General features: G+C 38.6%; 1 protein-coding gene across 1 annotated transcript in view; it reads right to left on the bottom strand.

The window, feature by feature from the left end:
* Positions 1 to 524: 524 nt before the first annotated feature.
* Positions 525 to 22,435, bottom strand: part of LOC127446762 (BRCA1-associated RING domain protein 1-like) — a 29,267-nt gene continuing 7,356 nt past the window's right edge. Inside the window, exons 6-11 of the mRNA XM_051707949.1 lie at positions 19,110 to 19,282; positions 14,603 to 14,729; positions 14,304 to 14,436; positions 12,347 to 12,442; positions 8,519 to 8,616; positions 525 to 1,738 (exon numbers count right to left, since the gene is read on the bottom strand). Of these exons, the coding sequence (XP_051563909.1) occupies positions 1,403 to 1,738; positions 8,519 to 8,616; positions 12,347 to 12,442; positions 14,304 to 14,436; positions 14,603 to 14,729; positions 19,110 to 19,282 (963 nt within the window). The 3' untranslated portion in view covers positions 525 to 1,402. The remainder of the gene's footprint in view (positions 1,739 to 8,518; positions 8,617 to 12,346; positions 12,443 to 14,303; positions 14,437 to 14,602; positions 14,730 to 19,109; positions 19,283 to 22,435) is intronic.

Consider the following 22,435-nt stretch of genomic DNA (forward strand, 5'->3'; position numbering starts at 1 on the left):
AATTCTTGAATCAATTTTGCTTGACAATCATAAGGCTGTGGTTCTCTCGGTTGGTTGTGCATCTTTTTCTTCAACACTTTTTCCTTCCACTCAACTTTCTGTTAACATGCTTGGATACAGCACTCTGTGAACAGCCAGCTTCTGTTCACAGGCAATGAATGTTTGTGGCTTACCCTCCTTGTGAAGGGTGTCAATGATTGTCTTCTGGACAACTGTCAGATAAGCAGTCTTCCCCATGATTTTGTAGCCTAGTGAACCAAACTGAGAGGCTCAGGAAACCTTTGCAGGTGTTTTGAGTTGATTAGCTGATTGGCATGTCAAAATATTCTAATTTTTTGAGATAGTGAATTGGTGGGTTTTTGTTAAATGTGAGCCAAAATCATCACAATTAAAAGAACCAAAGACTTAAACTACTTCAGTCTGTGTGCATTGAATTTATTTAATACACGAGTTTCACAATTTGAGTTGAATTACTGAAATAAATGAACTTTTCCACGACATTCTAATTTATTGAGATGCACCTGTATATCATAAATAATATTTACTTGATTTCTCTTCCCTTACTCAAGTGTTTGACTTCACACACAGCCTTTTATAATTTCAGATTATTTTCAGGGTGATTTATTTTAACTGCGCTGAAAGTGTATAATAGTTGCATAATCTGTTTTAATATCTGTACATTTTGTTTTTCAGGACTACTGTAGAGGTATATGAAAAAATCAAGCTCAAATCCAAGATAAGAATTTACTTAACATTTTTAAGTTCATGTTTTAACTTATTCAATGTAGAAAGTACTTAATCTTTTCTGCTACATTAAGTTAACCACACATTTCTTTTTTTGTTTTTCAGTAAAGAGCAGTGAATGCTTTTCTCTTTTTCTTGACAATATGGTTGTTTGATTCATATTACCGAAATTATAGACAGTTGCAGGTCTATTAGGCTTTTACACTGCAAGGTCTAGTGTACAGATCTGATATTTCAATTTTTGTCGCACCTGTTCACACTCATTAAACAAAAACAACCTTGCCACTTTTAATACCTTGCCAAGACAGGCATTTTGTGAAAGAAGTGTGTTTGACCATTCACGCGTTCAGCTGCATAATCACAAGACACAAGCGCTTGTCGTACAGCACATGAGCAAATACACATGCAAGCATTCAAAAGTCAGTTAGACAGCCCACCGAGACTGAATTTTGAGTCAGTACACAGAAAGACTGTTATCATTACATTATTTTATTTTAGTATTGACTAGTATAGACTTTCTGATTTTGCTAGTCTAAGTTTTCTAAAAGTGAAAGTGGTGAAATAAAAAAAAAAAAAAAAACCTTTTATATTTTCTCTAGGAGATAAAAAGTTTTATTTGATGTCATTTAGGTGCAACAAAGTAAAGCAAGGACATGATCTAGGGTTCTGGCACTGGCAGAAGTTGAAAGGCACTGATGCAGTCCAGAAGCCAAGTGGAGGGAGCCGACCAGACCTTACCCATCCGAACCCGCTTGGGTTTATAAGAGCTCTGAGGTTCATATAAGATATACTGTGTGCAGAGGGTCTGGTCTGAACGAGGTTGGGCGTGGTAAGCTGCTGCACTCAGGGTTTGAGTGACGTCACTGTCGGGTTTGGGCTGGCGGCTCAGAAGGTGACCGCCTCCCTCCTTCACTAACTGCAGCAACTCATGTTTAGGGGGCTTGTGGAAGGAACCCAGTAAGTAGAAGAAACATCCATCAAAGAGTGGAGGCAGCTGAGGACATAGAAGCATATGAGAAGTTGAGAGCAATTTAATAGGCAACGCATCAATGAAGAATCACCTGAAAACTGGCATGTGTGCTAACTGCTAAGCCATGGCTCTGACATAAATATTGCCAAAATATTGGCTATGAAAACCTAATTAGGAGAAAAGTTACAAAACCAAAGCCAAAAAAACAATGCCTCACAACTTAAATAGCACCTACAGAAGGCTTTTGAAGGGTTCCTGTACTTTTCGACAATGACTTGAAAAATAATCGCACACCTTAGAACATCCGTGAACCAATCAGACTTGAGCATTTAACAGACCCGTGGTATAAATTATACCACGGGTCTGTTAAATTCTTGACTCTGATTGGTTGACAGACGTTCTAAAGTGTGCAATTATTTTTCAAGTAAACGCACAGCTATAAAGTAGTTCCAGGTCTTGACCGCATAACGATTCCATATCACTTCGCCAAATTATTTCCGTTATTTCAAAGAGCCGTACAGGCTACCATAACAAAATAACCAGTTAAAACAAAGACATTGGTTAAGTACATCAGAAAGAATGACAAACAATGTCTATTATATCTTAAATTTATTTCAATTTCGATTGAAAAGCACCCTTGAGGTCCCGCTCTTTCTCTCTCATCTCATCCCACCCACCCACGTGTACATGCTACCACAGCAAAATAACTATATAAACAAAGACATTGGTTAAAGTAAATCGGTTAAAAACATCAAACAATGTCTATAATATCCTTTATTTATTTCAATTTTGGTTGAAAAGCTCCCTCGTCTCCCCCGCACTTACACACGCTCACACACATACATACGCACGCGCATGCACACACACACGCGTTGGTGCGTCTATCCTTATGAGGACTCTCCTTAGACATAATGATTTTTATACTGTATGAACTATAGGTTCTATACCCTAACCCTACCCCTAAACCTAACCCTCACAAAAAACTTTCTGCATTTTTACATGTTCAATAAAACACAGTTTAGTATGTTTAAGCGATTTGAATTATGGGGACACTAGAAATGTCCTCATAATTTTTTTTTTTTTATAGCACAATACCCTTGTATTTACCAGTTTGTAACCTAAACAAATTTACTTGTAAACCACCCAAACCCACCCACACAAACACACAGAGAACTTTTTGTTTCAATGTATTTCACCCTAATCAGCCTCACATAGCTATAATGGAAAGCACCGTGCTACCCCTCCCCCCTCTTTCACGCACACACGCACACACACACACACACTACCTTGTTACTCCAATGCCGAAAAGCAGCGCATCCTCTGTGGCTAGTTCTGTAGTGACATTTTCGAACTAGCAACGAAGGCTTGAGCTGTATCAGAGCTAGATACACTTGATCAATACAAAAGTTTCTATATTATCTAAAAAAATCTGTGGGAAACACCCATGCGCTCCCCCTCCCCCTCTCTTAAGCTCTCACACACATGACAGCTGTCATGTCAGTCACCAGCATTTCAGTAGGGTTGAAAACAGTTGTTAAGGTTTACATCAGAAATATGGCGACACTTGCTGCTACTGAGAAGTGCTTAAACTTACACTGACGGCCAAAAGTTTGGAATGGATAGATTTTGCTGTTTCGGAAGGAAATTGGTACTTTAATTCACCAAAGTGGCATTCAGCTCACAAAGTATAGTCAGGATATTACTGATGTAAAAAACAGCACCATCACTATTTGAAAAAAGTCATATTTGATCAAATCTAGACAGGCCCCATTTCCAGCAACCATCACTCCAACACCTTATCCTTGAGTAGTCATGCTAAATTGCTAATTTGGTACTAGAAAATCACTTGCCATTATATCAAACACTGCTGAAAGTTATTTGGTTCGTTAAATGAAGCTTAACATTGTCTTTGTGTTGCCACAGTATGCAATAGACTGGCATGTCTTAAGGTCAAGATTAGGTCAAAAATGGCAAAAAAGAAACAGCTTTCTATAGAAACTCATCAGTCAATCATTGTTTTGAGGAATGAAGGCTATACAATGATTGAAATTGCCAAAAACTGAAGATTACATACAAAGATGTACACTACAGTCTTCAAAGACAAAGGACAACTGGCTCTAACAAGGACAGAAAGAGATGTGGAAGGCCCAGATGCACAACTAAACAAGAGGATAAGTACATCAGAGTCTCTAGTTTGAGAAATAGACACCTCACATGTCCTGAGCTGACAGCTTCATTGAATTCTACCTGCTCAACACCAGTTTCATGTACAACAGTGAAGAGAAGAGTCAGGGGCGCAGGCCTTATGGGAAGAATTGCAAAGAAAAGCCACTTTTGAAACAGAAAAACAAAAAGAAAAGGTTTGGGTGGGCAAAGAAACGGACATTGGACAACAAATAATTGGAAAAGAGTGTTATGGATCTTAACCCTATTTAGTATTTGTGCGATCAGCTAGACTGTAAGGTGTGTGAGAAGTGCCTGACAAGACAACCACATCTATGGCAAGTGCTACAGGAAGTGTGGGGTGAAATGTCACCTGAGTATCTGGACAAACTGACAGCTAGAATGCAAAGCTGTCATTGCTGCACGTGAAGGATTTTTTGATGAGAACCCTCTGAAGTAGTTTAAGTTCTGAAATTGTTTTTCAAATTGTAATAGTAATTTTTCACATTATTAATGTCCTGACTATACATTGTGATCAGCTGAATGCCCTTTGGTGAATAAAAGTACCAATTTCTTTCCATAAGAGTAAAATCTGTACATCATTCCAAACTTTTGGCCACCAGTGAACATCTTGGCGATTTTGAAGTGATGTTACTTCTGATGAGAGCTGCAGCAAATAAAGGTCAGTTAGCTCTCAGTTTCTGAGATTCTCGCTTTCGATCCTTCAAAAACAAACTCGCACACAAACTCTCACACACGCAGAAACTTGTTACTCCAGTGAATGCTCCAGTAAAGTAGCGCAAGCCTGAATCCTCCATTACTAGTTCTGAAGTGACGTCTTCCAACTAGCAGAGGGCTTGAGCTGTATCAGAGCAAGACACTGAATCCGTGGTGGAAGAAAGTAGTTCCATTCAAAAGAGCGTTTTAGGGACGAAAACCGGAAAATGTCTTGATTAAACCCTGAACAATGTATTAAGGTGTAGTAACCATGGTACAAGCAGAATAATTGACTCATTGAATAACTGAATTATTGAAAAATAATGCACAACCGAGGTGCAACAGTCAGGATTACCAGTGTTACACCAAGGCCTGTACTCTGGAGCGGGATCGATTTGGAGGTGGAGGGTCCGTCATGGTCTGGGGCGGTGTGTCACAGCATCATCGGACTGAGCTTGTTGTCAATGCAGGCAATCTCAACACTGTGCTTTACAGAGAAGACATCCTCCTCCCTCATGTGGTACCCTTCCTGCAGGCTCATCCTGATATGACCCTCCAGTATGACAATACCGCCAGCCATACTGCTCGTTCTGTGTGTGATTTCCTGCAAGACAGGAATCTCACTGTTCTGCCATGGCCAGCGAAGAGCCCGGATCTCAATCCCATTGAGCACGTCTGGGACCTGTTGGATCGGAGGGTGAGGGCTAGGGCCATTCCCCCAGAAATATCCAGGAACATGCAAGTGCCTTGGTGGAAGAGTGGGGTAACATCTCACAGCAAGAACTGGCAAATCTGGTACAGTCCATGAGGAGGAGATGCACTGCAGTACTTAATGCAGCTGGTGGCCACACTAGATACTGACTGTTACTTTTGATTTTGACTGATCACGATGTATAGTCAAGACATTAATAACGTGAAAAATCACTATTTCAATTTGAAAAAATGGTCAGAACTTCTTAAACTACTTCAAAAAGTTCTCATCAAAAAATCCTCTATATGCAGCAATGACAGCTTTGTAGATCCTTTGGCATTCAAGCTGTCAGTTTGTCCAGATACTCAGGTGACATTTCACCCCACGCTTCCTGTAGCACTTGCCATAGATGTGGCTGTCTTGTTGGGCACTTCTCACACACTTTACAGTCTAGCTGATCCCACAAAAGCTCAGTGGGGTTAAGATCCATAACACTCTTTTCCAATTATCTGTTGTCCAATGTCTGTGTTTCTTTGCCCATTCTAACCTTCCTTTTTGTTTTTCTGTTTCAAAAGTGGCTTTTTCTTTGCAATTCTTCCCATAAGGCCTGCACCCCTGAGTCTTCTCTTTACTACTGTACATGAACATGAAACTGGTGTTGAGCGGGTAGAATTCAATGAAACTGTCAGCTGAGGACATGTGAGGCATTTATCAAACTAGATACTCTGATGTACTTATCCTCTTGTTTAGTTGTACATCTGGCCTTCCACATCAATTTCTGTCCTTGTTAGAGCCAGCTGTCCTTTGTCTTTGAAGACTGTAGTGTACACCTTTGTATGAAATCTTCAGTTTTTTGGCAATTTCAGTAATTTTATAGCCTTCATTCCTCAAAACAATGATTACTGACAAGTTTCTACAGAAAGCTGCTTCTTTTTGCCATTTTTGACCTAATCTTGACCTTAAGACATGCCAATCTATTGCATACTGTGGCAACTCAAAAACAAAGACAACATTAAGCTTCATTTTATGAACCAAATAACTTTCAGCAGTGTTTGATATAATGACAAGTGATTTTCTAGTACCAAATTAACAATTTAGCATAATTTCTCAAGGATAAGGTGTTGGAGTGATGGCTACTGGAAATGGGGCCTGCCTAGATTTGATCAAAAATGACTTTTTTCAAATAGTGATGGTGCTGTTTTTTACATCAGTAATATCCTGACTATACTTTGTGAGCTGAATGCCACTTTGGTGAATTAAAGTACCAATTTCCTTCCGAAACAGCAAAATATGTACATTATTCCAAAATTTTGGCCGCCAGTGTATATATACTGTATCTGTGTGTGATATATATATATATATATATATATATATATATATATATATATATATATATATATATATATATATAGATAGATAGATAGATAGATAGATAGATAGATATAAAAAGAAATGTCCCTTTTTTGGGACACTGTATTTTAAAGATATAAGCAATAAATTGCAATGTCCGTACTGTGAGACACCTAAGACAGCGCTACAGGGAGACAGGAAGGACAGCTGATCATCCTAGCAGTGGCAGACCACGTGTAACAACACCTGCACAGGCTCGGTACATCCAAATATCACACCTGCGGGACAGGTACAGGATGGCAACAACAACAACTGCCCGAGTTACACCAGGAATGCACAATCCCTCCAGCAGTGCTCAAACTGTCTGCAATAGGCTGAGAGAGGCTGGACCGAGGGCTCGTATGCCTGTTGTAAGGCAGGTCCTTACCAGACATCACTGGCAACAACGTCGCCTATGGGCACAAACCCACCTTCGCTAGACCAGACAGGACTGGCAAAAAGTGCTCTTCACTGATGAGTCACGGTTTTGTCTCACCAGGGGTGATGGTCAGACTCGCGTTTATCGAAGGAATGAGCGTTACACCGAAGCCTGAACTCTGGAACGGGATCGATTTGGAGGTGGAGGGTCCGTCATGGTCTGGGGTCATGATCATCGGACTGAGCTTGTTGTCACTGCAGGCAATCTCAACGCTGCTTACAGAGAAGACATCCTCCTCCCTCATGTGGTACCCTTCCTGCAGGCTCATCCTGATATGACCCTCCAGCATGACAATGCCACCAGCCATACTGCTTGTTCTGTGCGTGATTTCCTGCAAGACAGGAATGTCAGTGTTCTACCATGGCCAGCGAAGAGCCTGGATCTCAATCCCATTGAGCACGTCTGGGACCTGTTGGATCGGAGGGTGAGGGCTAGGCCCATTCCCCCAGAAATATCCAGGAACTTGCAAGTGCCTTGGTGGAAGAGTGGGGTAATATCTCACAGTAAGAACTGGCAAATCTGGTGCAGTCCATGAGGAGGAGATGCACTGAAGTACTTAATGCAGCTTGTGGCCACACCAGATACTGACTGTTACTTCTGATTTTGACCCCCACCCCCCCGCTCCGCCCCGCACCCCCCGCCTTTGTCCAAAGACACTTTATTCCATTTCTGTTAGTCACATTTCTGTGAAACTTGTTCAGTTTATGTCTTAGCTGTTGAATCTTTTTATGTTCATACAAATATTTACACATGTTAAGTTTGTTGAAAATAAAAGCAGTTGAAAGTGAGAGGACATTTCTTTTTTGCTGAGTTTATATATACATATTATTGTTATTTATCAGTCTAACAATGGTCAGAAGGGATGGGATTCTGGGAGATATTTGGTGGGGATTGAGGGAGTTTGTTGATTTTGATTGTTGTTGTGTAATATTAAAATTCTTAAAATATATATATATATATTTGAAAGAGAATATTTCCTACAGGTCAAGAACTGTGGAGATGCTAGGTTATTTTGTGAGCCTTCTTAGTAATTGGAGCAGAACACCAAGCTTGACTGTTTTGCTGCACTGAATTTGAGCTGCACATCGTGGCTTAGGGAGATCACCAATGCCCTGTATTGTCTCACAATGCACAGTCTCCTTAGAAAGTTACAAGTATGTGGCCTCCTATTGAATCCCCAGTCCTCAGGGAAGTGTGTGATTTTCTAAACAAGTCACAATCCATAGCGCAGCCAGTAATAAAAGCCAAGCAAGCCTGAGGAGAGCAGATCAACACAGATTGACAATGAGAGACCATTAAAAAAGCGGGACCAGCAGAGGATTTCACTCAGCCATTATTTCTCCTCTCTGGAGAGGAAAATGTGTCGATAGTCGTTAGGCCCTCCACATGTCGGCCTGTCACTCACCAGGCTACCTCTGTTCACACGGGCACGCAGGGGGCCTTCACCTGCCTCGTACTCGCCCTCTCCGGCCCAGCTGCCTGTCTGAAGGCTATAGCTCACCCCTGAAAGATAGATAGAGAAGGAGAGAGTAAGAAAGATAGAGGGAACAGACAAATCAACCTTACCACCATTTCAAAGGAATAGTTAAGCAAAACATATTTACTTACCCCTCATCTTGTTTCAATCATGTATGCTGTTTTTTTTCTTGTGGACCACAAAATGAGATATTTTTATGCTTTTTGCGGTTTATTTCCATGCAACAATAGTCCATAGTGAATACAACGGTCAAGCTCCAAAAAAGGACAAAAAATGTTACATTATTAACTGATAATCTTCCCTCTTCTGATGCTCTGAGATCTCATTCATGTTTGCATTCATATTCAAAAATGGTACGTTAACATGTCAGACCAGGTTGATGTCATTGACGCCAGTGCTCTATTGCTTTTCATGTGTGTTGTAACCGAATGCAATCCAGTTTAAATACAGTATATGAAATGGAAAATGAGTTTTGAGAGCTGCAGTAGAGGGAAATTTTTTAAAGGATAGAATAACAACCTAAATTTTAGTCTGTTCCTAACACAAAGCTATCGTATGACATCAGAAGGCACAGTCCATAGATTTTATGGACTACTTTTTAAAAGTTCTTTAACCCTCCTATTGCATTCAGAGTCTGCATTTACCTTTTGCTTCACGGGTCAATTTTGACCCGGTGGAATTCAAGCCTATAAATCATTTATAACCCAATGGTTTTCATCTAAAACTATATTGTAAGTCATTAATATGTTCTTAACTGTTCATACATGTAAAAAGATTGATATTTTTGGCATGTTAACTGGCAAATACAAAAGTTATTAATTAATATGCCATTTTTTTTTAGAAATAATAAAATGTAGACTTTTTTGACATTTCAAAATATACATAAACTGTTGTTAAATGGAAAAGATCTATGTGAAGATGGTTCGAAGTTTCTTCCACATAAAAAAATTACCGGCATACAGGTTTGGAATGACATGAGGGTGAATGATGATTTGAAAAATGATGTCTCATTCTCATTATGCTGTCTCAAACTCATACCATTTTCTTTCTTCTGCGAAACACAAAGAAATTTTGATGGAGATTTGATGTGAATATATCCATACAATGCAAGTCAGAGGTGTCCAAAACTTCCAAGCTCCAAAAAAGACAAAGGGAGCATAAAGGTTATCCATAAGACTCAAGTAGTTTAATCCATGTCTTCTGAAGCAATAAGATAGATTTTGGGTTAGAACAGACCAGAATAAACCTTTTTCTTGCCATCTGCAGTCTGCTCAGAGCTTGACGCATATGCACAGCGCGTGTACATGAGCAGAGCACGTTTCTGTATTGCTTCAGAAGACATGGATTTAACCACGAGTCTCATAAATTACCTTTATGCTGCCTAGGTGTGTTTTTGGACCCCACTGACTTGCATTGTATCGACATATTCACATCATATCTTCAAAATATCTTTATGTTCTGCAGAAGAAAGAAAGTCAAACCGGTTTGAGACAGATTAAGGGTAAGAAAATTATGAGAAAATTATTTTTTTGGATGAGCTAGAAGCATCAAGGATCTTTGGGTGAAAGGTTGAAAACAATCTTTTTGTTCATTTCTGTCAGGTAAAATGCCTCGCAACTGGTCTTGAAGCACAATATACACAGTACTACAACTGAGCTGTCAAAAAATAAAACCTCCTTCACATTAAAAATAAAATAAAAATTAAAGCCTTTTCCGGCTGAATTTGTTTACAACAATTTGATAGCATTCTACTTGGTTTGCCCTAATTGTGTCTCTGTCTGAAATGGTCATCTCTTGACTAAAGGGCTCTGCAAGAGATAGCAGCTATTGTCTGCTGTTCTTTTGAGGATAGTGCCAGAAAAAGGACAAGGGGAATAAATGGGCATCTTGTAAAGGGTGTCTAAAAATATATGAACTAGCTTTAAGAGCAGGGTAAAGATGTTAGCCTGATCTGATTGTTTCCCCAACCAAAAGGCTTTTGGTGTTAAACAAGATTATAATAGATCTGCATTTTCAAGTTTTTAATTTTAATACTATTTTCAATACTTTTAATTTCAGTTTAGCTTTTACAATTTTAGGTTTTGTTTCTGTTCAGTTTTAGTTTTGGAAATTATAGTAAATGTAGGAGTTGAGTGAAAAGTAATTAAAATCTAAAACTAAGCAAGACCTTTTGACATTATAGCTAGATGACAAGAAAAACTATTTTGCTTATTTCATTTTGGTTATTTAAAAAAAAAAAAAAAAGCTGTTTTTAGTTTTGTTTCTTTTTATTTTATTTATTTTTCTTTTTTAAAGTCTCTTATCCTCATGGAAAAAACCCAATTATGATAAAAATTTTGCATGCCGTTGTGGCAGTGTGATGCTGAGCCATTAGCCGAATTGCTATTCCTGCATCCGGAATGTCACAGCGCTCTCTCTATTTCCCACCAAGCCCATCGTATCAGAACCCTGATACAAGTGTGTTCCTGCGCATGCATACACGTATGCAGAATCCTCCATGGTAATCATGAGCTGTAATTGTGCTTCCTCTGCCCATTTTAATTACAGCTTTCATTTCCCAGGACTCGGTGAGGGCGGTGGTGGTGTGAATGCTACATTCCAGGGTTAATCCGACTTGCTCTCTCTGGCCGATAGGGCCAGCTTTTTAGCTGAGCAGTACAGAGCCATTAGCATATTAGCTAATTAGATTCACGATGATGGGAGAGGACATTGAAGCTCAGTGAGTGCGTGTGGTGGGTGGATGTGGATCAGTGGAGTTGGCAGCTCACACACTTATGAGCACTGAACCGTGAGTCACAGAGCCAAGGAGACCCATAAAGAAGAAAAGAAGAGCTGAGGCACAGTATCAAGAGCTCATACAGTGTGACACAGAAAGAGGGGCTAAACTCAATGAGACAAACTCACTCAAACTCAAATTCTACTAATTGAGAAGTATCAAGTTGAGTGATTTGAATCAAATATCTAGCAAGAAATATTTCTACAAGGTTCCCACACCCTTTGAGCAATTAATTTCCATGACTTTTCCGGTCATGTGTGATTATTGGATAATGAATTATAAAATGATTTTATACAGACTGCACTCATGTAAACTATTATTTTGCTTATTTTAAATTAGCTTTTAAACCAATGTTTTTGTTTCACTTTGTTGTAGTATATTTTATTTAAGCTAAGTTTATGACAATGTTTTCTAAATGAACAGTTTTAGTCTTAGTTTAAGTATACAGAAATAACACTGGTGTTGAGAAATCCAGAAATTTTAACATTCCCTGATATTTCAGGGATTTTCATGACTGGGAACACTGTTTCAACCGCATGTCTTTTTGAAGTGATGTTTTTAACCAGGTTTTTTTGTATCTTGAGGGAGAAATAGATAATCTGATTGATAATGCAATAAAACTGCCATCTAAAAAACAGAATAAGAAGATAAAAAATATTTGGTGTGTCAAAATAGTAATATGGGTAAAGTGAACACTGCGCATGTCTAGTACATTGGATATTTCTGCTGAGCAAAAATGAAATTAGAGGAAAGATTGCTCAAAAGAATGCATACATGCAAATCTTTAGTAGACCATATGTAACACAGTTTATTACTTTGGGGACTATATCCCTGCATACGTTTATCTAGAAACATTCAGAAACAGCCATTCAACTAGTAGTAATATCTATACGCAATCACCTAATTGAGCACAAACCTTTGTACCAATCTAAAGCGTTTGCTTTAGTAATGGCTCATTATTGTGATTACTGTGGACTTACAGCTGAAACGAAGGATCCAGCAGCCATTGAGGATGCCCTGCAGTGTGGTCAGGGTAGAAGCCTTGGTGGGATCATCTGGTACAACCACATGGGTGACTGGAGAGACATTTAAATCACAAAAATAAAATCTCATGTTGAGCATTTATAAGAGACTGTGAATCTTAGAGTGTGATATTAATATAAGCTTAAAGGGATAGTTCACCCAAAAATAAAAATTCTCTCATCATTTACCCTCGTGCCATCCCAGAAGTGTATGACTTACTTTCTTCTGCTGAACACAAACAAAGATTTTTAAAAGAATATCTCAGCTCTGTAAGTCCATACAATGCAAGTGAATGGTGACCAGACTTTTCAAGCTGCAAAAATCCCATAAAGGACGCATAAAAGTAATCCATACGACTCCAGTAGTTTAACATGTCTTCTGAAGCAATGCAATCACTTTGGTGTGATAAACAGATCAATATTTAAATACTTTTAACTATAAATCTCCACTTTCACTTCCAGAATTTTAAAGTGAAGGTGGAGATTTACAGTAAAAAAAAAAGGACTAAAATATTGATTTTTCTCACCCACACCAATCATATCGCTTCTAAAAACATAGATTTAACCACTTGAGTCATATGGATTACTTTTATGCTGCCTTTTTGTGATTTTTGGAGCTTGAAAAGTCTGGTACCCACTAAATTGCATTGTAAGGGCCTACAGAGCTTAAATATTCTTCTAAAAATCAACGTTTGTTTTCTGCAGAAGAAAGAAAGTCATACACTTCTGGGATGGCATGAGGTTGAGTAAATGATAAGAAAATTTTCATTTTTGGGTGAACTATCCCTTTAAGTATCTCCATTATATAAACACCAGTGCTGCGAAGACTCCTGACTTTTCCCACTATGGTCACAATAGCGTACAAACTGAATTTCTCGGAATTTGCATTATTAAACGATGCAGACATGTGTACTAATTTGCTGAGCAAGGTTAATTATTTGGCAACTGATCTGCCTCCAAAGAACAAAATGCTTGAGATCAGAATAACAGTATTCAACTATTTGAACTGCAGTTTTTAACTTATGGGTGAAGCATGTCTGAATTCTGTGTCTGCTTAACATCCTGTCGACTGATATACCTCCATCTGGTCAATTTGTGAGTGCATTTTTGAAGGATGTAACCTTGGCTGTTGGGCCACGTGGCACCAAAGCAGCCTCCCTCAGTTTCAGACAAAGCCTTTTTGTAGGTAACACAGCTACTCTTCACTGAGGCTCCCAATAAATAAAAGAACACTTCACCAAACCCTTCAACTCTAGAAAACCACTGAGAAAAAAAAATCCAAAAGCTTTTTCTGTTGTGACAAATGCACAGCCTGCATGTTCAGCCATAAGTACAGCTTATGAAAAACTACTTCAATTACTTTAATTCTGCTCTATTCCAACTTTGATTGCGTAGATGATGAGACACTGCACAAGTTGTTTATCTGTTGGTGTGATTTTTGGAGGAGTCTAAAGACTCTTGAGAAAGACATTTGTCAAACAAAGTGTTGGGTTTCATTATGTATTATTTCGTAATATCCTTCTTATACTTTAGCTGGATGGCTTGTAATGCTCTCCTCCTATGTGCTGGATGAAAGGCAAAGAAAGAAGAGACACTTCATTTCACTGCACTGAAAAGGTTTCATTGTTTTCTTCTCCAAGTGCAAAACTGCTTCCATGTGGTGTTTAAACCTATTTACTTATAATTAAAAAATAATAATTATTGTGATAATATGTCAGTATATAGCTTGGCTGAAAATGTATATATACACTTTATGTTTTTTTGTGTGTGTGTGTGTGTGTGTGTGTGTGTGTGTGTGTGTTTTGTTTGTTTTTTTTATTTCCAGCAAAAATAACTTATAAAATATTTATGTCATACTTCCGAACACCACACTATATTACACACTCATGTTGTCAGTGCATTAAAAGAGATGTACCTGCACTAGTAAAGGATTCCACTTGTTTCCCTCCAAGGAGTTTAGCTGCTTTGGCAAGCTGTTTCTGCTGAGTCTGCGTTAGTAGACTGCCTATCAGAACCACTGGACCAGTCTCCCTCACACAGCCTGCAGCCTACAAGAATACAAACAGTAAAGCACTCTCCATTTACATTCATATTCTTATCAGATGTGGGATTACTAAAGCAATGTACAAGACAAAGTACAAAATACCAGTGCTTTTTTTTTTTTTTCTGTTTGTTTTCAGGATTTTTTTTGTGAGCCGGTTCAGTGTTGGGTACCTTACGGAGTCTGCCGGATGGGCTCAGGGGGGCTGTCAAAGGATGGGGTACCTCAGGGGCCAATATTAGGATCTTCTGCATTTCTGGAGTCAGCGCATAATCCACAGGCCGCAAGCCAAACATATTCCTGAGAAACCCAGACACTGTTTTTTTTTAATGCAAACTACCATGTTGTGTGGTAGTTATACAAACTCATATTCAAGGACATACTTGGTATTCTCTATATAGACTCTTTTAAGCCTGATAATGCATCTTAAGCATGGCAAATTGTTAGCATTTGTGTACCATACAACCAGCTTGCAATAATCATAAATAGGATTTTCATGATTCAAAAAGGCGAGTGTGTAATTAAATTATTGTGATTAGATTTTAAAGTGTGTTATTTCTGCATCACTAGCATAACTAGGATAAAACTAGAATACAAGAAAGTATTTTAATATTGAAAAAATTTCACATCACCTTTAAGAAGTTAAATTTTAATACAAATATTCACATTAAACAACAACAATGGCATGTCAGCGTCAAATATTTCTCAATTAAATGAACACTTAAGTTTTTCCAGTAATTATTCAAGCAAACAAAGAATTAAATTAAGAGCAATGACTGGTTTTCCCACTATCCCACAACTATAAGCCATCTTTACACTGCAAAGGCAGCACAGAAGCTGCATCTGAAGTTGCATTTAGGTGTATTTACACAGACTGTTTAATGCTGCTCAGAGGTGGCATAAATGCATTTAAGCAGCAATTACAGTTGCATAAAATAAATAATGAGTTTAATGTTTTAAATACAAAATTATGAATATATAAATATGAAATAAATTATTTTCTTTTAAGCATGAAACTGAATTATATCTCCTCTGCCTAAACTACTGTATATATTTTTTATCTCTGCTCTATCGTGACAACAAAGTTTAAGGCTACATAAAAAGCAGCATTAGAATTGCCTTGCTGAGATGGGTCAGAGCAAGCATAATTATTAATGAAGACTATGACATTGTTTGCACAGTCTACACAACTAACAGGAGTGAAAGGTTAAGCCCTTTGACAAATCCAAAAAGGGCCTAATGGATCTGTTTGGCGAGCAGTGTGTGTGATAAGCCCCTCATTGGATCATTTGTCCCTGTTGTAGGGAAGAGCGGTGGAAATGAAAGAAAAGAAGGCAGAGCAGGATGTATGTTAAGATTAAGTTTAAGCGCAGAGATAACACCTGGGGGACAATTAAGAGGTCTACTGATCCATAAAATTTCATTTGGATTCATGAGCCACAAGCCCAGTCTCTTCTCACCCCCATAGGATGTAAATGATTTTGTTTTGGTGCAGCGAACAGCTTCCAATCTCAAAGAGTGAAAATCCAATATTTCCAAACGGTCTCATACACAGACGCCACATATACGCGAATGTGCTACCCATATTAATAAAGGGAAAGTGTGTATTCATCACCCTGAGCTGAATAACATACTCCATGCCGTTAAGAGTGAAATTATTAAGTTAAAACCTCGCAGCGACTGCATCCATCTTGCAGCTGACAAATCAGACAGAGATGCCAGCGGTACCAGATCAATGGATGTGTGAAAATTAGTCCACGGAGGTGCTCCAGCTGTTGATTTTCACGTAACCAAAGCAATCGAGAGTAGCAGTGCTAAGCACTGGAGCTAACCACATCTCAATGATTGAAAGAAAAGTGTGTTGCTTTGCTCGGATCATCCAAACAAACCAAACAAGCTTCTGCAAGGTGAACCCAGGAGTTACAATGTTGAACTTACTGAAATTTCCACAACAGTAAGGTTCTGAAAGTAAAAGTCTAATAGTGAGTATTACATATAAACCTTTCAAGACAGACCTACCATGAGCTCAGAGGTTGTTTAGCGATGGTATATATGTCTGCTGAAGTGTGATTTCAAAACATGCTTGATAGCTGAATTCCTGACGAAGAACTACAATACCCATAATTCCAAAAAGAGCTCCACCAATCAGCAGCGGCCACCCATGCCCCTAAAGCACTGCAGATGACGATCAAGTTGACATACACTCTCAAACACTACTAACCTATTTGTATATATTTGAATATTTTTCAATATAATTGTAATCAATTACTATAAATCGATAGTTTTATATTATCCAGCCGTTTTTCATTTGATTATGTCATATGCAATGTGTCATGGGATGAGCAGTTCACTCCCTCATAAAATTATTGAAGTACACAGTCTTTTTCCCAATATTTTCAAATAATTTTTTTCTTTAAATCAAAAGTTATAATGTTGTGATTCATCTCGGGGCTGGCTGGTGTGGTTCATGGCTTCAAGACATTATTGAAATCCAAACAGGGAAAATAATAGGGAAAAATATATTCAGAACCAAGACCGCTGAAAAAGTGGCCGGTCAGAGTTGCACTCAATTACACAGACTGGCTCTATCTTTTTTGTTCTTGCTACACTCAAACCCCCCAAGAAGCAGCTTGTCAAATGTAGTGGGACCCTGAAAAGCCTTAAAGATTACAACTGGTACAACAGGGATGTGCCAGTCAATGCATACAGCACATTACAGTGCAGGCTCAGCCCACACCAATGGCCGACATAGCCCCACTGCTCCAATTCTGCACGGCGAGGAGTGAGAGTGATTTATTATGTCTGACAGCAGTGGATTGCTTCTGTGCACTGCTTCTATGACAGAGCTGATGCTTCACTTCACCATTGACTAACGAAGCATAAATCTGCTGATGTTTTATGCGCTCCCAATGTACAGCACAGCACTAGTCAATCAATGTACAAAGGGCAGACAGACAAAAAGGGACGCAGAGACGCATGCTGAGAACTCTTGGGGAAATAAGCTGCAGAGCCCTGCGGAGCATCTGTGCTCTACGTGTTCATCGGCAATCTTAGAGAAATAGGTTCTGAGAGTTCATTCAGATAAAGGGCAAGTGGAGGAGGTAGGTTTCTGTTTTTAGAGCAGAGGTTCCAGAACATCTCTACACTAGATATACACAGTCACATATATTTGCATGGCTATAAGTGGACAAGTCTGCAAAAGAGGCAAATGAAAAAATGGTGTTATGCAAAAATATAGAGCGTGATCTATCCCAAACTAGTCAAGACAAGGAAGAACTTGTCATTTAGGGCTGCAACATAAAGCAGAGGTTAATTGTTTATGGTTGCCAAGCAGTGGCACAATAATGTAGAATTCAATGGAATTTTAAAACGGCCTTGAATGAAGCTTGAAACTTAAAGTCAGCATGAAATCAAAACTGACCCTATTTATTTTATTAATGCATTCATCCTTGCATATTTGCTATTTTATAAAAAACATTTGACCTCGTAATCTTTAATCAAAATGTCATAGCTTGCTCTTCCGGTGACATGACCGACTCTTCTTTGCTTACGTATGCAAGGCCGCGCTGCCGTTAAGCCAAGTTTTTAGTCAGTTATAACCCTGCCCTTACAAGAGCCAGGTTTGTGTACAAGCAGCTAATGCACAAATAAAGAGGTCTATTTTCGGCTGTTTTCCTCCCAAAATCCTGTTCCCTACCCCAAACTACCTTGGTTACAGGCCCGCTGGCTTGAATTTACATTTCGAAGGAGGAGGAATAACGGTGAATTTGTGGTTGTGTTCGAGGCATTTCATATTTGAATGCTTCCAGAGGTGATCACTTTTGAAAACAACGCAAGTCGGATGTGTCTGGAGTTTATTCATATTATTTAATGCAGGTATCTTGGGATGAACAGCACTAAAAAGTGTTCATTTTTATCACTGAATAGCCAGAAAATAAGAGTGGTGGTGGCGTAGTGAGCTAAAGCAGTGGTTCAACCTTTTTGACTCCAAGGCCCCCCATTATAGGAGAAAATATTTGAAGGCCCCCCCATGTAGGCTATTAGATATTTATATTATAAGATATCTCTATTATAAGACATTTCCTTAAAACCTGTGATTCCAGAAATGTCTAGAACTGCATATTCTTCATAAAAAGCAAGCTGTTAAAGGGAGTTACTCCATTTTTAGAATTTTCAGTAAGTTGAATTATAATAATTATGTAAAAATTATAATAATTTATCATATTTTAAATTATTTTAAGAGATCTTGAGGCCCCCCGGAAGTGTACTGAGGGCCCCTGGTTGATAACCACTGGGCTAAAGCACAGAACTGGTAAGCAGAAGGTTGCCGGTTCAATCCTCACAGCCACCACCATTGTGTCCTTGAGCAAGGCACTTAACTCCAGGTTGCTCCGGGGGTATTGTCCCTGTAATAAGTGCATTGTAAGTCGCTTTGGATAAAAGCGTCTGCCAAATGCATAAATGTAAATGTAACACATTGTGATATATATTGTTACCATAATAAAAGTATTATTTATATTATTAATAATTCATACTGCCCATCCCTCGACAAAACGTTCTTTAAAGAAATATGAAATTGAGTTCCTTTGACATCTTTCATCCCAAACCAAACTGCAACCACAGGTGATCGGTTGGGTATTTGATCAGGTTGAGTGAGAGGGTGTCATGTTTAGTACTCACAGAACACTTTGGGATGCGCCACATTCAACCAAGAGTCTGACCACTGCTAGGTGCCCGTTCCTCACTGCATCGTGCAGTGGCGAGTCATTCTGATAGCCTGGAGTATTCAACAGTGCCCCCTGCTGTAGCAGTTCTTCCACCACTGCCAGGTGACCGAGATTACAAGCCTCATGCTGCAAGACAAAATACAATTATGTAACCAAGGCTGGGTTAAGAATTTAAGAATTGGCACTCTTTCATTTCATGAGTTTTTGAATTGAATTGGCCACGCCCTACAGGATGTTGAATTGGAATGTGAATTGGAATGACAGGAAGAGGAATTCACTGAATTGCAAACACAGTCACACAACAGAGGAATTTAACTAGTCCAACACAAGTTTTGCTACCAAATATAAATCATTCATTTAAAATAATAATTTAGAGTAATTATGTCTATTTCATCCCTGACATTTAGAATCCATTATTTCTAAACTGATAAGACACATTTTTCTAAATTAAGTTACTGTCAAAACAATTAACACAGCCATCAAAACATGGTTTAATTTCATATACAGCACAAAATGTCCACAATGACTATATTGTTGTCAGATCATTTATATTTACTATAAAAAATATTGTTTTCCAAATTAGAAAATATTGATTATGACATATTGAGGTATAACCTCACAGAAGTGTACCACTAATACACTTTGTGTCTTAAAAAATCTGCAGTCCATTAATTCTGAGAAGACTGTGGGGTGAATCAGAGCACTCAGGGAAATTAAGCATTTTTGCACCATAGCCCATAAAATGAATCAATTTGTTAAATATAATAAAAACGCATATATAAAACAATTCTATAAGTGAAATTATGTAAAATAATTTTTAATATGTAAAATCAATATTTAATATAATAGTATTTACTATAATACTATAGTAATAGTATATTATTATTAATAATATATTTTATTCTATATTATATTATTGTCGTATTATTATAATGTAATTAGCATATTATATACTATAATTATTATTAACTATAATATTAAATATAAAATTATAAAAAAATATGTAATATAATCTAATAATCTGATTAATGTTTTTAGAAATACACCATATATTGTGTCAATCATGACATGTTTATGGGTGATTAACTTTTCATACTAAATTATTATTAAATACCAAATTTGAATATATTATGACATATTGAGGTATTGTCACGGCTCTGGTGAATTTGTCAGTTTATTCTGTTTGTTTTGTTATTTTCTCTCCCTCATGTCTCGCAGATGAAGCCGGCGTGCATGATCAGTGTTATCATAAATGACGTGCTTAGAGACATGGTTGATCATTTTGTGTTTGTCTATCTTGATGATATTCTGTTCTTCTCCCAGAATATCCAGGAGGTGCTTCAGCGACTACTAGAGAATTGGCTGTTCGTCAAGGCGGAGAAGTGCGCTTTTCATGCACAGTCGGTTCCGTTCCTGGGGTTCATCGTTTCATCCGAGGAAGTGCGCATGGACCCTGCTAAGGTTAGAACCGTCTCTGATTGGACGACCCCAGATTCTCGCAAGGCATTGCAGAGGTTTCTGAGGTTCGCTAACTTTTATCAGTGATTTATTCGAAATTACAGCCAGCTTGCCACGTCTCTGACGGATCTCACCTCCACCCGCACTGACTTTTGTTGGTCGCCGCGGTTTGAGGCCACGTTTTCTAAATTAAAGGAGCGTTTTTCCTACCGCACCCATTCTTGTAGCTCCCAACCCTGCAAGTCAGTTCGTGGTGGAGGCGGATGCGTCTGAGGTTGGTGTTGGAGTGGTCCTGTCGCAGCGTTCTTCCTTGGATGGAAAGATGCATCCGTGTGCCTTTTTTTTGCACCGCTTAACACCAGCGGAACGGAACTACAACATCGGTAACCGAGAAATACTTGGCCTTGGGCAAGAGGCGTCATTGGTTGGAGGGATCGGGGGTACCTTTCATGGTCTGGACTGACCATAAGAACCTAGAGTACATCCGTAGCGCCAAACGCATCAACAGGCTCGCTGGGCATTATTTTTAACTCGCTTTAATTTTATCCTTTCGTATCGCCCGGGCTCTAAGAACGTCAAGCCTGACTCTTTGTCTCGATGTTTCAAAGTCGAGACCTCCACCATTCCACTGCATACCATCCCACCTGCCACTCGAGTGGTGGGCATTGTATCCTGGGAGTTGGAGACTAAAGTCCGTGCTGCGCTACGAAACACCACGCCCTTGCCACGTCCCCAGCGGGTCGGTTATTTGTTCCGCAATCAGTTCGAACGCATGTCCTACAGTGGGGTCAATCGTCCAGCGTCGCTTTTCATCCAGGGGCAACTCGCACACAGATGCTCATTAGATAGCATTGCTGGCGTCCAGCTTATGTGTGCGGGCAGAAAGTTTGGTTGTCCTCTAAGGACATTCCACTCCAACTTCCAACTTCAAGTTTATCGAGCCGTTTCCCATAGCCAAGGTTATTATGCCAGTGGTGGACGGTCTCAAATTACCACCTTACCTCAAACGCATCCATCCCGTTTTTCACATTTCTAAGATAAAGCCGGTTTTACGTTCTAATTTGCATCCCACAACTCCCGTCCCGCTTCCTCCGTGTCTTGTTGAGGGTTCTCCGGCGTACGTGGTGTACTGATCGACATCAGGTGGAGGAACAGAGGGTTCCAGTACCTGGTTGACTGGGAGGGTTATGGACCTGAGGAGAGATGTTGGGTCCCAGCTCGGGACATCCTGGATCACGCCCTCATGGATCAGTTTCACCACAAAACTCCTTCCCTAAACTGCAGCCAGTCTTTGCCAGCACAGTTAAAGTTATCATTTATTGTTAATAAATCCTTTGAACTGTTCCTCTGCTCTTGGGTCTCTATGTCTCACCCTCTGGCAGGTATAACCTAACAGAAGTGTACCAATAATACACTTTGTGTTTTAAAAACTCTGCAGTCCAATAATTCTGAGAAGACTGTGGGGTAAATCTGAGCACTCAGGGAAATTAAGTGTTTTTCCACCATAGCCCATAGAATGAAAGTCAATTTATTAAATATAATGAAAAATACAAGTTAAATTATTTAAAATATTTTTTATATGTATTATCAATATTTAATATAATAGTATTTACTATAATAGTATAATAATAGTATATCATTATACATTATATTATTGATGTATTATTATAATGTAATTATCATGATATACTATAATTATTATTATTTAACTATAATATTAATTAGAATATTATAAAAACATTATTTAATATAATCTAACAATCTAATTAATGTTTTTAGAAATACACCACATATTGCGTCAATCATGACATTTATGGATGA

Source organism: Myxocyprinus asiaticus, chromosome 10, assembly GCF_019703515.2.
Source record: "Myxocyprinus asiaticus isolate MX2 ecotype Aquarium Trade chromosome 10, UBuf_Myxa_2, whole genome shotgun sequence".
NCBI classification, from domain to species: domain Eukaryota; kingdom Metazoa; phylum Chordata; class Actinopteri; order Cypriniformes; family Catostomidae; genus Myxocyprinus; species Myxocyprinus asiaticus.